This window comes from Salvelinus fontinalis, chromosome 4 (assembly GCF_029448725.1).
Source record: "Salvelinus fontinalis isolate EN_2023a chromosome 4, ASM2944872v1, whole genome shotgun sequence".
NCBI lineage: Eukaryota > Metazoa > Chordata > Actinopteri > Salmoniformes > Salmonidae > Salvelinus > Salvelinus fontinalis.
Window position 1 is genome coordinate 47622554 of NC_074668.1, and position 19681 is coordinate 47642234.

Below are 19681 nucleotides of genomic sequence, written 5' to 3' on the forward strand. Positions count from 1 at the left end.
GGGGTAGGGGAGAAAAAAAAAACATGGGATGTAACAAATAAGCATCGTCAAACTGTAGGCTAGAACCAATCATTGACAATACACTACCGCAAGGCTGAACGTTTCCGGCTCATTCCTTCCTGTAGGCTTGCATTTAGCATTTACAAGATCAAGGTTAATTTAAAAATATAAATATAAAAAAATACAATCATTTCGGATTTCTTCAATCCTGGTACTAGCCAGCCAAAACGCCTGCCATCCCAGCAGCCCCAACAGACGCCCACTATCGCCACACAATGGAGAACGAAGTGGTGGAGATACGAGTTCTTTGAAGCGGTGGATCTGGTGCAATCAGAACTGGAAAGAAGATTCTACCAGAAGGGGTAGGGATATCAGCAAGACAAGAAAGAACCATACTTTACGCAGAAAAAGAAAGCATAACTCAACTGGATGCACAGTCCCTTGACTCCCACCATCTCCCCATGCAGCTCGACACAGGTCGCCTGCTGCTTCAACACCACATGTCGGGAGACGTCACAAAAAATACCCCATGCAGCACTATCTCAGAGGTGGCTTAAACTCTGGCCCAATTTCACCCACAAATAAGGTCTCTTCAGAGAAGTAGAAACCCTAATCCAACTGTGCCTTTGTCTTCCGATCTCTGTCACGTCCTCGAGAGCACGGTCTCCACCCTTCGCCGCCCGAAGACTTGCCTGCGCAGCACAATGAGCCAGAAAAGGCTGACAAACCTTACCCTTATGTACATTCACTGTGAAACTTTTCATATGGTATCGTCTCGGTATCGAGTGTCGTGATACTAAACCTGGTATCGAAGTCAAAAATCTGGAATCGTAACAACACGTGGCTGCAGTGATACGGTTACCGAATCGTGTCCTATTCTTAGGCTACTCACCACTTTAGGAATTGTATTTAATTGTTAGTCTGCATAGATGGATGTAATGCTTTATTATAAAGGTGATTTTCCCCCTCAATTTTCTCTTTCTTTTCAGTCAGTACCCCCAACTTAAAACTTAATCCCGTAGCTATGCATAGACCCCCACTGAGTGGCCAGGTTGGCCATGCCTCTTATCTCTTCAAACAGCTTCCCATTGGCTCACAGTCAAAGACAATGTCCTGTTAATCCAATCCAACAGTTGTCTGGTCTGGTCCCTCTGAAAGTGACCTCTGACTGAACAAAAAGGCTGCCTCCCAAATGACACCCCATTCCCTAGTGCACTCCTTTTGACCAGGGCCCATAGGGAATAGGGTCCTTTTTGGTAAATACCCACTAAGTGGCTGAGCACTAGGCTAGCCTAGTGGCTGAGGAATCTCCAGGCTCCACATACCGGCTCCCGGATATCCTTTAGTTAAGGAGGCCCCTAAGCTAGCACCATGCATTCGCTTAGCTAGGGCAAGGGCCAGAGTGAAGTATCCTAGACACCGGTGATGCTTAAAAGGCTTTCGAGGTGACATCAGTGTCCCTGTGAGTCATGTAAGTTACCACTAGCATGACAGACTAGGCTATTGAAGCAAGACTATAGAAACCAATCCATTTCACTGCTCCAAGATGAAACTCTGTGTGTGTGTGTGTGTGTGTGTGTGTGTGTGTGTGTGTGTGTGTGTGTGTGTGTGTGTGTGTGTGTGTGTGTGTGTGTGTGTGTGTATGTGTATGTGTGTGTGTGTGTGTGTGTGTGTGTGTGTGTGTGTGTGTGTGTATGTGTGTGTGTGTGTGTGTGTGTGTGTGTGTGTGTTCCCCTGGGCTAAGTGTGCAGTTGCTCCTGCTGTAAGCCCCTGGATCTCTGAGTCAACTCTGTGAATGGCTTTTGTTGTGCACGCACACACACACGCACGCACACACACACGCACAGAGGATGAGGGAGCTCAGGTTGCTCGAGCTCTCCTCTCCTCTCCTTCTGTTATTGGCCTCACCATTGTGTCTAATTATTCCAGTAAACATTGACACAGCATGTGTGGTCTCCCATCTCTCTGAATCCACCCGCTCCAGCCCAGAGACAACAGACAATGTGTGTGTGTTCTGACATCATCTTCATCTCGTTGTTTCAATCAGCAAAAGAGAGAGAGAAAAAACAAGAGAACGTCTTTACCAATGTAAGCTGTTAAATACAGACACAGTCAGAGAAAAAAGCGGTAAGAAAAAAAAACATTTGAGATTTTTTTCGAGCTGTTGCCATGGGCAATTATCATAACTCCACACATAACTCCAGAAAATAGTCATTATGACCAACGTACGTTCGCACCAGTCCAGTAACTCACCACTCACGAAATCCTCTGGAGTCCGACCTAAATACACTACATGTGGTTTAATACCCTGGCTATAGGGGCAAGACAGAGGTAGAATTAGGCCTACTTTAGCCTGCTTAAAGCCCCTGAATTTATTTTAAAGTAACTGACGTAACTGTGGAATTCAATCAAAACCAGTCAAACACTACCATAAAACATACTCTCACTGACCCCACTGTTAAAACCCTCATTGACCCCATTGTCTTATCACACCTGGACTACTGCAACGCCATTCCCTTCGAACTCCCCACCAAAACACTTGACGGACTTCAACACATTCAAAATGCAGCTGCACGTGACCCCACACACACACACGACTTTGGGACCACATCACCTTCACGCCCCCCCCTCATCAAACTCCACTGGCTCCCAGTTCAATACAGGTTCATCTTCAAACTGCTCTTGCTCACCTACAAAGCACTCAATGGATTGGCGTCCGCATACCTTACTGACCTCCTGCACCCGTATACTCTGACCTGTTCACTGCACTCCTCTGACACTGTGCTCCTCACCATCCCTCACACCAGGCCCCACTCCATGGGAGACCGAGCTTTTTAACAGTGGAGCCCCCGTTCGTCTGTCCTAATGTTTAGTGTACTATTCTATATACTTCCTTATTTTTAAATGTATGATTTTCTAGCTTTTTATACTGCTGTTTATCTTGTGTATGCAAAGTGACTTTGGGTGTCTTGAATAGTGCTTAAAAGAAAGATTTATTTATTTATATATATATAGATATATACACATACATACACACACACGTATATTATTATTATTATTATACATGAACACAGCTACATTGTTAGGCATGACCATGCAGATTGAGGACAAATCTCTAAAGGTTTTGATGCAGAATCTGTTGGTATGGTGTTTGGCCATCACCTACCTACCCATGGGCCTTACGCTAGACGTCAGCGCTGCCCTGAAGTTACCCTACCCAGCGCCTAGAGTCAGACCCCACCTAGCAACCAGCTTCAGGTGGTAACAAGAAGGGAAGGAGGTAACAAGAAGGGTACTTGCATTGATGTTACTCACTGTCAATGCCGCTGTGTAGCGCTGCATTGGTGTCACTGTGGATGTTGTAGTGCTGTATTAAATTTCACTGTGGATGCTGCTGTGTAGTTTCGTCCTGTCAATTTGTTTATCTAACCGCAGCATGCCGTGCACTGAGCCATTTTAGGGTGGATGTGATGTGACAGAACTTGGGTTGACAAGGCCAGCGTTAGAGAGCCATCTGGCACACCGATGGTTGACGCGCTGGTTGACTGTTCCAGGTATAAGACCTGATGTTGACGACGTCTCTGACTAAACAATCTCAAGTTGAGTCCAAAACGGCACCCTATTCCCAATGGGCCCTGGTAAGAAGTGGTGCACAATATAGGGAATAGTGTGCCATTTTGGACGAAGCCACAGTCTCTCTCCGGCTGTCGAAATTATGAAAACTGTCTGTCTCTCAGTCAAGACAACAACATCCGGTTCATGGACTCTGTATTAGGTGCATCTGGGGTTGAAAAAGACATGAAGCCGAGGCGTGCAGCACAAGGCATCTTTAGGACCTCTTCACGTAAAGATCCTGTCAATAAAAAAGTCAAATCCGAACATGACACATCATTGGAGAAAGACCGAAATGGCAGAGAGAGAGAGCGAGAGAGAGCGAGATCCTTAAAAGTCTCGGTGAGGCCAGTGTCCAAATCTCAGGACCGCTTTCTGGCAACGTTTATTCGGGAATGCTCTGTTGCAGAATGTGTGTAGCCTCAGGAGCAACTATTTGACTTGTGTCACATGCCTGTGGGACGGGTATGACCGATGTGTTCTCTCTCCTCTCTTTTGTCCTCCCTTTCCTTTGTCATCGCTCTCTCTCTCTCTCTCTCTCTCTCTCTCCCATCCTCCCAAATTACACCGGTCACAAGGATTCCAGACGTGGACTTCTCTGATAGAAACAAAAACTAGTGATGCGATTATAGAGAGAGGGATTGATGGATTGATGGAGGTAGACAGAGACACGATTGAACTGCTGTAATTGCCATGACCTTTCCTTCCGTACATACGCTGTGCTCCAGGCGTGGACGTAGAGACCGACAGGGGTGAGTGGACACAACCAACTTTCCCAACTTACTGGGGTATGTAACATGGATTGACGTTGTTTTGCTGTCCCAGTCTTCTTCTGTCTCTTGGTCTTCCACTCATCGCTCTCTCACTCGCTCGCTCAATCCCCCTCTCTGATCTGAAACAACCGCTTCACTCACTATGACAAATCCAACCTCCAACAGTGAACCACATCCAAATGAAAAAAAATAAGATTAAATGTTGTTACGCAGGTCAAAGTCATACTTAGTTATTTGGAGATTCGAGAACTAGATTGGTCATTTTATAACCAAGTGCCACGCTCTACAAACTGTGACAAAGGCAGTAGGCATATTCTTCAATAGCAACAACCCGTATTGGCGCGTATCGAGAAAGCCTCTCAATCGGAGTAGGAGTGCTGATCTAGGATCAGTTTAGACTTTTACTTCATAATGAATAAGGCTATATGGACAGTGAGGACCTGATCCTAGATCAGCTCTCCTCCTGAGACACTATGTGAATACAGGCCCGGGACACAAAGGTTAAAAATAAATCTTGAACTCTAAATAAATACAAGCAGAGAAGCGTCACTGCTCATTAACAACAAAGAGACAGAGAGACACTATCTGGAAACCAAAAGAAAAGCTTCAGACTTCAATCAGAAGCATGCAAATAACCCCAGTGAACCACACACACACACACACACACACACACACACACACACACACACACACACACACACACACACACACACACACACACACACACACACACACACACACAGTGTTATTCCAGTGCATTAATTAATTGAAGCCACCTGGTGTCCCAGATCTAAAACCAGTCCCTGATTAGAGTGGAACAATTAAAAAAGCTGTGGAACTGGCTTCAAGGCCCAGAGTTGAGTTTGAGGGCTACAAAAGTGACTATGGGGCCTGGTCAAAAGCAGTGCACTATATAGGGAATAGAATGCCATTTGGGAGGCGTCCTTTCCTTCAGCGTCTGCTTCCAGCTGTCATGGGAGCTGTCAATGAGTTATCTGTCTGATGATCTTGGCGGCATTTTGAAAGCGTCTGCAGTCGCACATGCGCATGCCTGTTCTGTCATACACACACACACACACACACACACACACACACACACACACACACACACACACACACACACACACACACACACACACACACACACACACACTAGGGCTGCAGACAGCGACCATTTAGTCACATTTTGCGACCATTTGACTTGTCTGTGCAAGTAAAAAATATATATATATTGGTCACGTCAGTGCGAGCGGCACATTCTACATGGTCACCTCAACAAAAAAAAGGCCTATTTTTTTGAAGGCTAAAACCCTTATGATTTGGTCAAACCGTAAAGTACAATTTTGTAATGAAAGTATCTGCCTGCCCCTGTACCTGTTTGGCTGGGGCCTGCTGCTGTTAGAGCGAGCCAATCTCTCGCTCCTTTCCTGGGGGAAAGAAATGCTTGAGGAGAAAAAAAAAACGGTTGTGATTGTATAACATTTTAAAGTCCAATTGCCGGGAGAACACAGCTATTCCTGTTGTCACAGTATCCTGTTGGAAAGAGGAGGTTATCAGCTTTCTGTAGGTATACTTTTTATTTCTCAACTCTAAATTTTGAGCTCAATAGCAACTATTTTACAAACAAGATATTTGATATGGCTTTGAGATAAGGAGCGAGCGAAATGCGCATTGGCCATTGCGAGTGCATAGACCTTATTGGGCGGTAGGCTACAACTGCACAAAAAAATGGGACATTAAATTGACTGTTAAATGAACACATGGCTCCTTCTCCGTGGCCGACAGAGCCGCGTCCTCGGGGCATGCGCAGACCAGCTGGCTGATGTGTTTACGGACATATTCAATCGCTCCCTATCCCAGTCTGCTGTCCCCACATGCTTCAAGATGGCCACCATTATTCCTGTACCCAAGAAGGCAAAGATAACTGAACTAAATGACTACCGCCCAATAGCACTCACTTCTGTCATCGTGAAGTGCTTTGAGAGACTAGTCAAGGATCATATCACCTCCACCTTACCTGCCACCCTAGACCCACTTCAGTTTGCATACCACGCCAACAGGTCCACAGACCATGCAATCACCATCACACTGCACACTGCCCTATCCAATCTGGACAAGAGGAATACCTATGTAAGAATGCTGTTCATTGACTATAGCTCAGCATTCAACACCATTTTACCCTCCAAGCTCATCATTAAGTTTGAGGCCCTGGGTCTCAACCCCGTCCTGTGCAATTGGGTCCTGGACTTTGACGGGCCGCCCCCAGGTGGTGAAGGTAGGAAACAACATCTCCACTTCGCTGATCCTCAACAATGGGGCCCCACAAGAGTGCCTGCTCAGCCCCGTCCTGTACTCCCTGTTCACCTATGACTGCATGGCCATGCACGCCTCCAACTCAATCTTCAAGTTTGCAGATGTCACAACAGTAGTGTGCTTGATTAGCAACAACGCCGAGGCAGCCTACAGGGAAGAGGTGAGGGCACCTCAGAGTGTGGTGTCAGGAAAACAACTTCTCACTCAACGTCAACAAAACAAAGGAGATGATCATGGACTTCAGGAAACAGCAGATGGAGCACCCCCCTATCCACATCGACTGGACACCAGTTGAAAAGTTTGAAAGTTTACATTTTCTCGGCCTACACATCACCGACAAATTGAAATGGTCCACCCACACAGACAGTGTGTTGAAGATGGCGCAACAACAACTTTTACAGATGTACAATTGAGAGCATCCGGTCGGCTGTATCACCGCCCTCAACCGCAAGGCTCTCCAGAGGGTGGTGCGGACTGCACAACGCATCACCGGGGGCAAACTACCTGCCCTCCAGGACACCTATAGCACCAGATGTCCCTGGAAGGCATAAAATGATCATCAAGGACAACAACCACCCGAGCCACTGCCTGTTCACCTCGCTACCATCCAGAAGGTGAGGTCAGTACAGGTGCATCAAAGCTGGGACAGAGAGACTGAAAAACAGCTTCTATCTCAAGGCCATCAGACTATTAAACAGCCATCACCAACACAGAGAGGCTGCTGCCTACATACAGACTCAAATCATTGGCCACTTTAATAAATGAATCACTAGTCACTTTAAATAATGCCACTTTAATAATGTTTACATATCTTACATTACTCATCGCATATGTATATACTGTATCTTATACCATCTATTGCATCTTGCCTATGCCGCTCGGTCATCGCTCATCCATATATTTATATGTACATATTCTTATTCCATCCCTTTAGATTTGTGTGTATCAGGTAGTTGTTGTGGAATTGTTAGATTACTTGTTAGATGTTGCTGCACTGTCGGAACTAGAAGCACAAGCATTTCACTACACTCGCATTAACTTCTGCTAACCATGTGTATTTGACATAAAATTTGATTTGATTTGATAGCAGTGGGTATTATGTTTAGAGTTAGTGATCTAGCTAATAATGTGTTTTGAGTTTCCACTTACTCAGGTGGTGCATTAGCCCCAAATAAATTAGCCTATGATATTAGTTTACATGAAGATGCAGGCAAATTCATCTCTTTTCAACAAAATATATATATTCTGGAGCCTTATTTTAACAGTAAAATATAACAGCCAAATTGTGTCTGGTTTAGACTGTAAACTCTCCTTCCAGACTCACATTAAGCATCTCCAATCCAAAATTAACTAGAATCGGCTTCCTATTTCGCAACAAATCCTCCTTCACTCATGCTGCCAAACATACCCTCGTAAACATCCCCATATTGTTATTTTTATTTCTTTTTTGTTCTTTTGCACCCCAATATCTCTACTTGCACATCATCATCTGCACATCTATCACTCCAGTGTTCATGCTAAATTGTAATTATTTCGCCTCTATGGCCTATTTATTGCCTCACCTCCCTAATCTTACTACATTTGCACACACTGTACATATATTCTTCTATTGTGTTATTGACTGTACGTTTGTTTATCCCATGTGTAACTCTACGTTGTTGTTGTCGCAATGCTTTGCTTTATCTTGGCCAGGTCGCAATTGTAAATGAGAACTTTTTTCTCAGCTGGCCTACTTGGTTAAATTAAGATGAAATATATATATTTTTTAACTACAGTCCCTGGTTTGAATCCAGGCTGTATGACATCCGGTCCTTGATTGGGCGTAGCACAATTGGCCCAGCGTCGTCCGGGTTTGGCCGGGGTAGGCCGTCATTGTAAAGAAGAATTTGTTCTTAACTGACTTGCCTAGTTAAATAAAGGTTAAATAAAAAATACAATAACAAATTGGCCAATTCCCACAAGTGTAAAGGGTTAATAAAGCACTGTGAACGACTTAATAAAGATGAGTCATTCTTTCTATTGCTTGACACCACAAAAAGAAAATTGGTAAGAACAAATCATGGGCTGGTGCCACCAACTCAACAACGAAAATGTTAGTCTGGAGCCCTGCACATGCAAACACAAACACAGGCAGGCAGGCAGGCAAACACACACACGCACACACACCAGGCAGGCCCTGTATAAACTTTACAAAGAACAGAGTCAACTGTGTTCCACCTGTTGTGTACTTTAGGAACGCCCAGTGGATTAGCCTGTTGAATAAGATAAAAACTCTCATCCAAGATCATCAGTCCATCTCACCAGAGATTCTCCGGTCCACAGCCCAGCGAGCCAATGTTCTAAAACACTAACTCAACTTTACACATTTGAATCAAGTTCCTTACAGAGAACGTCTAGGATTAAATCTACCACTCCCTCCTCCACCTACAGGGTGTCTGTAACTATTTCGGGCCTCAAACGAAATCTCACTGCTCACCAAAAGTATTTTTCCTTCCACTCGAGCAGGCAGAGAGGGAACACCTCCACCTTTATTTGTAGGGGAGTGGAACAGAGCAAAGCGTAAGGATTTAGCCCCAGGGCTGACATTACATCATCGTGGGGTTTCTCAGCAGAGCGGTGTATCAGGGACCGGAATTATTCACTGAACCCTTTGAAGAACTCAGCCTGGCCCTGCCTCTCCCTGCCTCTCCCTCCCGCTCTCTTGCTCTATCACCATGTGTCTCTCTCTGCCTCTTTCTCTCTCTGTCGCTGTCCCTCTCTCTGCCTCTCTGTGTCGCTCTCTTTCCCTCCGCCTCTGCCTCGGCAGGTCCTTTGATGCTAGTACTGTGAGCTGCGTTGCGTGAGCACGTCGCGGCCTCCCAGCCCTGCCCTCCCCTCACCGCCCGATACTATCTGCTCAGACGGCACATTCATGTGGTTTATCTATGCAGCACAGCCAGACTGCAGTAGCCTTTCACCCTCCCATCCTTCCCTGCCTACCACAGGCCCTTCCCTGTTCAGGGTCCAAAACTGGAAAGGTAGGTAGCCAGGCAGGGCAGGGCAGAAAAGCAGGCATGCAGGCAGGGCAGGGCACGGAGGCAGGTCAGGCAGCAGCATGGCTTTGATATGGTGTAGTATAATCCTGTGTATTTGTGTGTGTGGGGGGGATAGGAATAACACACAAAATCAAGGGAGCTATTTTTCCAGATGAGTAGACCCATTTCTCACTCCCAGGATCTGGGACACGTCACTGACATGAGCTCTGGGAAGGGGAGGAAGGAGATGGGGGACCAGAGACGATACATCTTCCTCCTGTACTCGGGGGAGACGCCTGACTACGACGGCACTTCACCAGGGAAAACAAATGAAGCTCCCAGCCGACCCAGTCTGGTCCAACCAGCCAGTCCCAATTCATCATACCTCGGGCCCCATTGTCGAAGAGCCTCCTTGGTTGGCTGGGTCCTCCTCATTACTGGAACCGCCGCCACCACCAGCCCAGGAAATATCCTCCTGTCTGGGGGGCACCAAGAGGGGGATCGGGCTGGAGGGGGGTGGCTGGTGGAGGCCGGGGCTTCCACCTCCACCAAATAATCCCAGCCAAGCTATTTGTCCCCATAGGGCAGCCTTATAAATGACCCTTATACCACAGTTGTGTAAGAGTCCAAAAGAGAAAACAATGGAGGAGAGAGAGAAATGGCCAGGCTGTGACAGAGGATGTGTCAGCTTTATGGTTTGTGCAGACCCTAATAACACTGATATGATACATTAGTCTCGGGACAGATGGAGGCACAAAACCAATAATGCCTTCCACTGAGTAATAACAATATAATGCTAATAAGCCTGGAACACAGAAATGGCATCAAGGGACTTCCATTAGCCAAACTGGTTTACTATAATAAACCGGTATGAAAGAGCAGGGAACAATAGATATGGGATTTGATGATTATGAAACTAATAATTAATTCTCCTTACAATGAAGCACAGTGAGTCAAGGTTTTTATAGATCAAAGGAAAGCAGTGGTAAAAAACCTCTGAAAGACCTAAGAGGCTGATGTAATTTATGTAACGATGTACACAAAGAGAGACCTTTGAACACCGTGGGAGTGAGACAGATTTGTGATAAGGCTTCTCCTCTCATGACAGCGTGAGCAAACCAGGCTAACGGGCGCTAAGTGTGCGCGTGCATTTGACGTGCGAAAGTGTGTGTGTGTGCGCACAATCCGAGCCTGTACGTACAGTACGTGCTCGTGTGGAGCCAGCCAGACAGAGTGCAGAGGACTGAAAGGGACTCCAGGCCATGCAGCTAGCTAGCTACCCAACTACCTTCCCCAGTCAGTTCACAGTCCCAGAGTCTATCAGTCTATCTATCGGTGTATAGAAGCACAACAAAGGGGGGGGGGGGCTGGACTGGTGTTATAGACCTCCCTCCAGTAGTCAGCACATTCCTGACCAACAACAAAGCCTACCTCTGCTCTGCCTGGACCCGCCATGGAGAGAGAGCATTGTCATCTCCCTCCTAACCCCAACTCTAGCCCCCTCGTAGCCCCACAGCCTTTGTTTTCCAGCTAGACCCTCTGTGTCAGGGGATAGAAATGTAGGCTGACTGAGGCCGGATGCAGCCAAGTGATGGCCCGGCCCTTTCAGCGCGACAGTCATCAAAGAGGGGAATGATGGGGCTTTTCAGAAGTTAATGCAACCCAGTCTCAGTCCCCTCACCGTGGTTCTGACTCAAAGACCGAGAGAGAGAGAAGCTGCCTGCTAATCTCGCAGAGAGGAGCATCAAAGCCTCTCTCCCGCTCTCCATCTCTCACTCAGCCCAGTGGAAAGTAACTTAGCTGTTGGGGCCACCAGAACTAACACGCACTTGATCCAGCTGGAGTGTGCACGGATACAAACACAGAACGGAGGGGGGGGAGCAAGAGGCAGAACAGGTCCGTGAAAACAGGAGACAGAAATGTCCCCCGGGTTGTTGGTTAGCGAGATAAAGTCAGTGTGTCGGCAGGGGAAAGACAGGGGGAGAGGTATGAGGGGGTTAAGCTGTTGGTCTGAGTTAGAATGTCATACAACACCTCCGACATCCATCACAAGCCCACGGTGCTTTGTGACAGGCGGTGATGCAACAACGTACAAATTAGTGATAGGGGGTTGCGATCCGTGACATACCGGTACACGTTTGTTGTGAAGGGGAAAAGGCAAGCGTTAGGGCCTGGTTCCTCGTCTGTGTGTCAAAGGAGGAGTAGACAGCAGGGGAAGAAGAAAGCAAAAGAGTGAGAGTGAGTGAGGGAGAGAGAGAGAGAAACTATTCTGTTCTGTTCCCGAAAAATACAAACGCAGCCTCAAATGACTTTGGCTGGGACTTAAAAGCGGAGCCGGGTGGCGGTTAAAGAGACGATAGCACTTAAAATACAGCTGCCACCGCGAAACCAATAAATGGAGAAAGTAGGCGAGCAGGGCACTTTTAACCTTTTAAACCCTATAGCTATATAGTGCTAGCTGCTTGTGTACTGCTTCTGTTGCTTGGCGGCAGGCGAGGCGGGCGGCGCTGGGAGGGGTCCTGTTCCGGGTACCTCCCGTCCTTTCTGGGCTTTGCCCATTATGGCCTCCTCTCTTGGGGTTTCCAGCCTGTGGTCGAGAGAGAGCGAGCGAGAGAAAGCAGCGCTGCCTGGATCCCTCAACCACACCAAGCTCTCATTATAGTCTACATGCGGCGGGACATAACTCCTGCCTGGGCCCGCTCACTTTCTCTGAGCTGAGAGGAGGCATAGTATATGGGCTTGGGATCCTCGTTTTCTAACTTTGTTGGTATGTGCAATGCACAGGCTTTTATGAAAGTTACCAGTCAGATAAAGCTACTGTATAGGCTATCCACCTCCAAGGAAATGACTCAATGTCAAAATATCAACATTTGATGGAGGTTATGGGTGGACTTCAAAAAGGTGACAGGTTGAGACTGCGAGTGTGACAAAGAGCCTTTAGAGTCTCTGCTGGCTTTCTTCTGTCACTTTATTTCACAGGAAGTTTGAGTCATTCATGGAAGTGGAAGATGGAAGTGAGACCAAAGCCACATTCTGGTTCTGGTTTGAGTTCCATCTGGGACTGACAGATGCTGCCACAACTCTGTCCCCGCCTTGGTCCCTGCCTGCTCCTCTGTCCCTGCCTGCTCCTCTGTCCCTGCCTGCTCCTCTGTCCCTGCCTGCTCCTCTGTCCCTGCCTGCTCCTCTGTCCCTGCCTGCTCCTCTAGCATGCTGTGGACAGCATAGCCCTGCTGCAGGGAAATCAGACGCAGATGTGTGCTCTGCTCTGCTCAGGCCATGAGATGAGATGCAGGCAGCTTCCTTTGCCGAGCTAAAGGAACAGACAGCTTGGCCCGGGGAGAGACAATGTGGAGACAATAGGAGATATGATGAACAGATGGGGAAACCAAAAACAATGGCAAAACACTGGTAACTGCAAGTATAATGCATTATGATGCAGTTATAATGCATTGTAAGATGTGTTATAAGCATATTTGAACAATTATAATACTTTATCATTTCATAATAAAAAAAAGTGTCATGCCACTGCATTTACTGATTGATATACAACCGATGTAAAAAAGAGCAACATAAGCATTGCTATGGAGACTGATTGTCGTAACTCTATGTGCATCCCATTATAAACGTCATCCCAAACCAGGAAGTAGTATCAGTAGGTCCTACCCCCATGCAGATCCGGTTTAAGTCCCAAATGGCACCCTATTCCCTATATAGTGCACTAATTTTGACCAGAGCCCTATGGGACCAGGTCCAAATTAGTGCAGTAAATAGGGAATAGGGTGCCATTTGGAACGTAGCTCAGATGGTGATGACTGATGGGGATACCCTCCAACTGTGTAAATATCAGTTGGCATCGTGTTGGTGAATCTGAGCTCACTGTCGCCCGGATCGTCCACCTGAGTGAATCAGGCGGGGGTGGCGGTGTGGTCCCGCCATCACGGACCCGTGTCATGGTCTTTACCAATGTCAACACCACCGTGCTGTTGTGCCGATGAGATGTTCATGTTGTTTACAGCAAGGTTTGGAGTTAAACACCATCTTATTCACATTCACACACTGCCTCCTGTAGTAGGGTTCAAAGTTAGTGGATTCCCGAAATGATTGACACCCTTGATACAGACGAGGAGAAATTACTATATAAAATAAATAATTCAAATACTGAGCTATATGTATATTGTATGCTAAAATACAAATTGGGACTTTATACTACTACAATTGCGAAGAGAAAGAGATGTTGTTTACCAAGTAGGATAGCGTACTGTACCTATTAAGCCCACTTCGATCTTTTGATTTAATGTTTCAACCAATTAATCTGTCTGTTATTATTCTAAGCCAAAAGCCAAGTAGATGTTTTACTATCAAGTTATGTGCAAGTTCCCACTAGTGGACAATTTGAAAGCTGAAAAAAAAACTTGTGTTGAGGCGACCTAAGACAAAACATGTTTTCCAGATATTTTGTGTACCTTTTCAGATAAGTGATCATACTTTATGTACAATTAAGAGAGGAATGTACTGATATGCACATGATAGCATATTTTATGGGCATTAATGACTATTTCTTGCCAATTGAAAATATGGGGGTTTTCATGCTAGTCAAAGTCACACAGTAGCAACATAACTTGTTGAACCACAACATGACAATAGATTTCAGGCATTAACAGCTAACATTTTGAAATACCTTTTGTCTGATTTTACTCTTAAATGAACCTTGCATTATTATACATAGATTACATTTTTGTAAATTTTACATTTCTCAGGTGGGCTTAAAGGGTACAACAGTAACACAAAAAAGCACTCCCTCTATACAGAATGTAAACAGCAATAAAGAAATATTGTTCAATATGATCAATACTAAATTTGCATAATATTGTAGACCATAGTGTATATTTATACCCCAAACCATTGGTTTTCAAATATGTTATGAGTAAACGTTGCTATTCTGTCTTTTTAACAATAAATCCCTGTTGTTCCAAAAGCCCAGTATGCTCCTATTAAGACGAGTTTGCAGTGACACACACGGGGATAGTGTGTTGATAGCCCTAATATCCAATGATCATGAGCATAATAGTTTTTTGTTCAGATTTAAGTTGATTAAAACACAAAAACTACAGTTAGGCATATTATGGATTTAGCCATGGTGTCAATTAGAATCCTCTGTACTGTCTCCAAGACGTTTGGAGTGGAGAGTTGGAAAATTACAATATAATGTAGCTCAGTACTGGTATTCATTCTATACAGATTTTTTGTTCATCTTAATCAAGAGGGTCAACAATTTCACTGTAATAATTTCACTGTAAATGGTGCCACACTCAAACCCACACAACGTATTCATTGACAATGAAGACAACCGTCACAAATTACTAAAAACTGCAAAGACAAAACATGAAGTGACAATAATGTATGCATGTTGTATTATATCTAAGGCTGTGGCTACAGTAGACCCATTCTTTATTTTCTTCCACAACACATCACACCAGTTGAACTTGAGGCGGGTAATTTGTATTTATCAGTGGAGGCTGCTGCGGGGAGGACGGCTCATAATAAAAGCTGGAATGGTATGGTTTCCATGTGGTTGATACCATTCCATTGACTCCATTCCAGGCATTACTATGAGCTGACCTCCCCGCAGCAGCATCCACTGGTATTATTATATTCAGTGTTCTAAAATCCACATGCTATGTTCTAATTCTACGTTCCACATTCTAATGGCAGGTAGTCAGTCACAGGGTAGATGGGGAGGGGACCGCTCCACCTGCAGAGAGAATACCCCATATAGTTTCACTCCCTGACTGAGGGTGATTTAAAGAGACATTGATACCTCCCTATTATGTAGTCAAATTGTAGGCAATCAGGGACCTGGGAACTGGCCTGGCTGGCTGGGAGGGAGAAAGAGAGAGAGAGGGAGGGATAAGCTGATCGTTCTGGACTCTGGCGTCTCATCCACATCAAGTCATCTCACTTTCCCCGTAACGGCGCAGAGCAAGTAGAAAATTGACTTAATTTATTCTTTTTTTGCACTCATGGGGCAGAGCTCAGGGGGTGTTCGCTTTGGGGAGCAGGAGAGTACGGGGGAGAGCGTAGTGGTTACTGAACCACTTTGCTCAGGAACCATGCCAAGCCCCCCCCCCCCAGTCCTTCTAACACCAACCACTACCTACTGAGGTCTGGAGACCACTGTACATACCCCCAGGGGCCAAACAGCTGGGACTGACTGAGGCCAGCCTTCCTAACCTGGCCGACTCGGCCCTGTAAACCACCTCTCAGACTCACACGGTGCCAAGTAAAGGCCTCCATTCACACTGACTGGGAGAATGCTGAAACAAAGACAGCCAACAGCGGCAAAGTGGAGTGGCTAAAGAGAGAGGGCAGTGTGGGAAATACATGGAGATCTGGGGGTGAAAGCTATGATCCCTTATTGATGCCACTTGTTAAATCCACAAACAAATCAGTGTAGATGAAGGGGAGGAGACAGGTTAAAGAAGGATTTTTTAATTGAGACATGAATTGTGTATGTGTGACATTCATTCGGGGTATGGTAGTAGGTGCCAGGCGCACCGGTTTGTGTCAAGTACTGCAACGCTGCTGGGTTTTTCATGCTCAACAGTTTCCCGTGTGTATAAAGAATGGTCCAGCCCCCCAAAGAACATCCAGCCAATGTGACACAACTGTGGGAAGCATTGGAGTCAACATGGGCCAGCATCCCTGTGGAACGCTTTCTATACATTGTAGAGCCCATGCCAAGGAATTGAGGCTGTTCTGAGGGCAAAGAAAAGTGTGGGGGGTGGGGGGGGGGGGGGGGGGGGGGAATTCAATATTAGGAATGCATTCCCAATGTTTGGTTTACTCAGTGTATTGAATCATGAGAATTACAATACATATCGTATCGGCACCTAAGAGTCATGATAACATCGTATCGTGAGGTCCATGGCTATTCCCAGCCTAGAGGGGACAATAGTGAACGTATTTTGGTATGGTTATAACAAGTCTTACAATTCATTATAACTAGGGCCGGGATGAAAGTATCGTGATACTCATTAGTATCAAGGAAACAGAACACAGAATGGGTTTAACTTCAATAGGAAAACATCCCTAATGTTGGAAACAAACATCATTGTGTTGCCCTTCAAAGTCACATTTTGATAGATTTTACAAGCTGTAGCAAACAATATTTTACATACAGCGGGTTTAAAAAAGACCAATACTGGTATCTTCACGGCCCTAATTATAACTGCATCATAATGCATTATACCTGTGGGTACAAAGTAATCATTACAGAAACATAATACGGTCTGGTGCATACACAAGGTAACATGCATGAGGACCTACCCAGTTTCATTACACAAGGCTTACTAACGCATAATAGCAAGGCCTCTACGGGTTTGAAATGCCATTACTTTAACAATTCAAAAATACAGGCTTAATGTTGCCATCTCTCTAAGTCAATCCTTCACAAAACACATAAACAACCAACAGCCACTACTGAAACAGAACCAGTTTGGACATGGTGATTCTGTCCTTCTGTACTGGACAAAATGTCCCTCCTCTTTACAAAGAAGGACAAAGAATACAAGCTGCCACACAGTGGTCACTATGTTAGCAAAAAAATGAAAACCTAAATAGATGGTTTCAATGTAAAGTTGAGGTCCCACATGTCTGTGTGGTTAGCAAGCCAAGCCAAAATGGCCAACAAATGCTACATGTGTAGAAGCCGGATCCATTTCAGTGATAAATATTCTCTCTCCTTTGATCCTGATGGTCTTCCCGCAATGTGCTACTTTCATTGCAAAATATGACAAACGGTTGATATTTTTTATGAAAACACACTTGTGAGTACACACACACACACACAATTCATTCAAGTTCTCTTCGGGAAAGTGTATTCTTTGTGGCTCTGTAATGTCATTTCACTGTACGAGTTAGAAAGCAGTAATAAATGAGTTACAGACATCGCTATAGATTCCTGCAACAATCCTAACCAGACCCAGATAAGGTATGTCATATATGAAGAGTAATGTGCAAACAACTCACACTGCTACTTCATTAAACATGTAGGTTAGCACACTCATAGTCGTAATTGGAGGTCATCTTTGAAATTAGACCATTTCTAGCAAATCATGGTCATGTGTAGGCTACTGTAGCAGTGCAAACCACCACTAGGCTGAGATAGTTCTCAAAATCATGACTGATCGTAATAGAGCACATCGTCCCGGTTTCATGTAGGGTAGGGTAGGCTACAGCGGGGTTGGAGGGGTCCGTAGCGTGGCCCAACATCCACAAGGCTGCATGCTTGGTGGGCCATCAAAGGATTTAGTTGACTGCTCTCGCGGGTGGTGCTTACGGAAATGATTACGAACATTACATGGTTGGTGAAGTAGTTATGTAGAAAGGCCATCGCAAAACTAAGTTACAAGCTGGTACAATAAAATCTATGGGATAGTTTGTTCAATTTGTATGTTGTTACAAAATAACCACACACAATAACTTAGCCTAGGCCAACTTCAAAGAAATTGTCTGTGTGATAATTGATCATGTATCTTCGCAGCGAGGCGGTACAGTCGGTAGGAGGTTTAGTTATATTGGTTGAACTAAGAATTAAAAAATAAGTCAATAATGAAAACAAACAACCATCCACCAATTAATTGGGAACGAAATGACCTATAGGCGTACTGCTGAATCAAATCATTAGACGTTATTTGACATAACGTTTCTTGATTACGTCCAGACAATATCCTATTTGATGGAACTGTGACCAACCATCTATCAGTTGTAACTCTGATCAAGTTATGATGAACAACTTCTATGATTTTCCTGGGAACGTTTACAAGTGTAATAACCATGTTAATCCGTGAACAAAAGGTTATTGAATGTATATGCCATGGCAGATTCTGGGTGAATCTGAACTTTTATCCCGAAAAGAACCTGCAATGTACATGTGAATGAGTTCCAAAAGATAGAAGCCATCTTGTAATCACATTTGGTAGCAATAGGAGGCTAGTACCATCCTCACACATACAACACACACAGTGCAACTCAACCCCCCCCCCCCCCCCCCCCATAAAGTTTTAGAGTAGAGTAGCGAAGTAGAATGAACGCCCAGGCTCGACTGATAAGCAAACAGAGCCGTAGCAACATATTGTATATGTCCTTCCCACAACTTAACAGAGTTTTACATACTTGCACGATCTCGCCCTCCGCGCTGATAGTGGCTCCTGCCTTTGAGAATCGTCCTTGCAACCCCGTCGTGTATGTAGTATAATCTCCATTTGGACTTGACTCAAACAGCACTACTTCCACAAAAGCCGTATCCTTGGCGAAAACCGTTCCAAGAGAAGTGGTGACCACGAAGATCACCAAGACCACCGAATCGGCTACACACTCTAACCTTCTCCTTGGTAAAATCATCATCTTGCCGGTTGGATATGCGCCGATCGGAACATAATTTCCAAGCGTGATTAGGTGATGGTGCTGAAATTCTGGAAATCGAATCTGAAGCGAGATCGATGCGTCAAAAGAGCGCCGTGTTTTCGCAATTGTGCAACGAAAGCTGTGCGTTGGCCGAGAGTGTTTATTTCACCATTGCAGCCTTGTCAATTACGTTGCTTGCTTGCTTGCTCGCGCTCTCTCTCTCTCTCTCTCTCTCTCTCTCCAGCTCTACAAAGCGGATCTCCTTTGATCTCCAAACACGTGATTGTTTTAGTTTTTTTTCCTTCGAAAAGGGTTATCCCCACCCACCAATTTTCCTGACCCTCTACTTTCCACTCCCCGCTTTCGAGTGCCAGCATTCTGTTAAGGACGCACGGCGCATTCATCGTTAACACTTCATATTTAAGAGCCTATAGGTCGACAAGTATACCTCGAATTGAAGCCAGACATTTTATCAAACGTGATACATTTGAGCTGACATAGCCTAATCGATGTTTAGTTTAGCTATGGACAAGAGATTTAACAGCCAACATGATTAAAATATTC

General features: G+C 45.2%; 1 protein-coding gene across 2 annotated transcripts in view; it reads right to left on the minus strand.

Annotated features, from left to right (window-relative positions):
• Positions 1-19406, minus strand: part of LOC129853901 (E3 ubiquitin-protein ligase znrf3-like) — a 108198-nt gene extending 88792 nt beyond the window's left edge. The window contains exon 1 of one of the 2 annotated variants that reach the window (XM_055920387.1): positions 18887-19406. In XM_055920387.1, the coding sequence (XP_055776362.1) occupies positions 18887-19117 (231 nt within the window). In that variant the 5' untranslated portion in view covers positions 19118-19406. The remainder of the gene's footprint in view (positions 1-18886) is intronic. The other variant, XM_055920386.1, reaches the window with a different exon arrangement.
• Between the last annotated feature and the right edge of the window lie 275 nt (positions 19407-19681).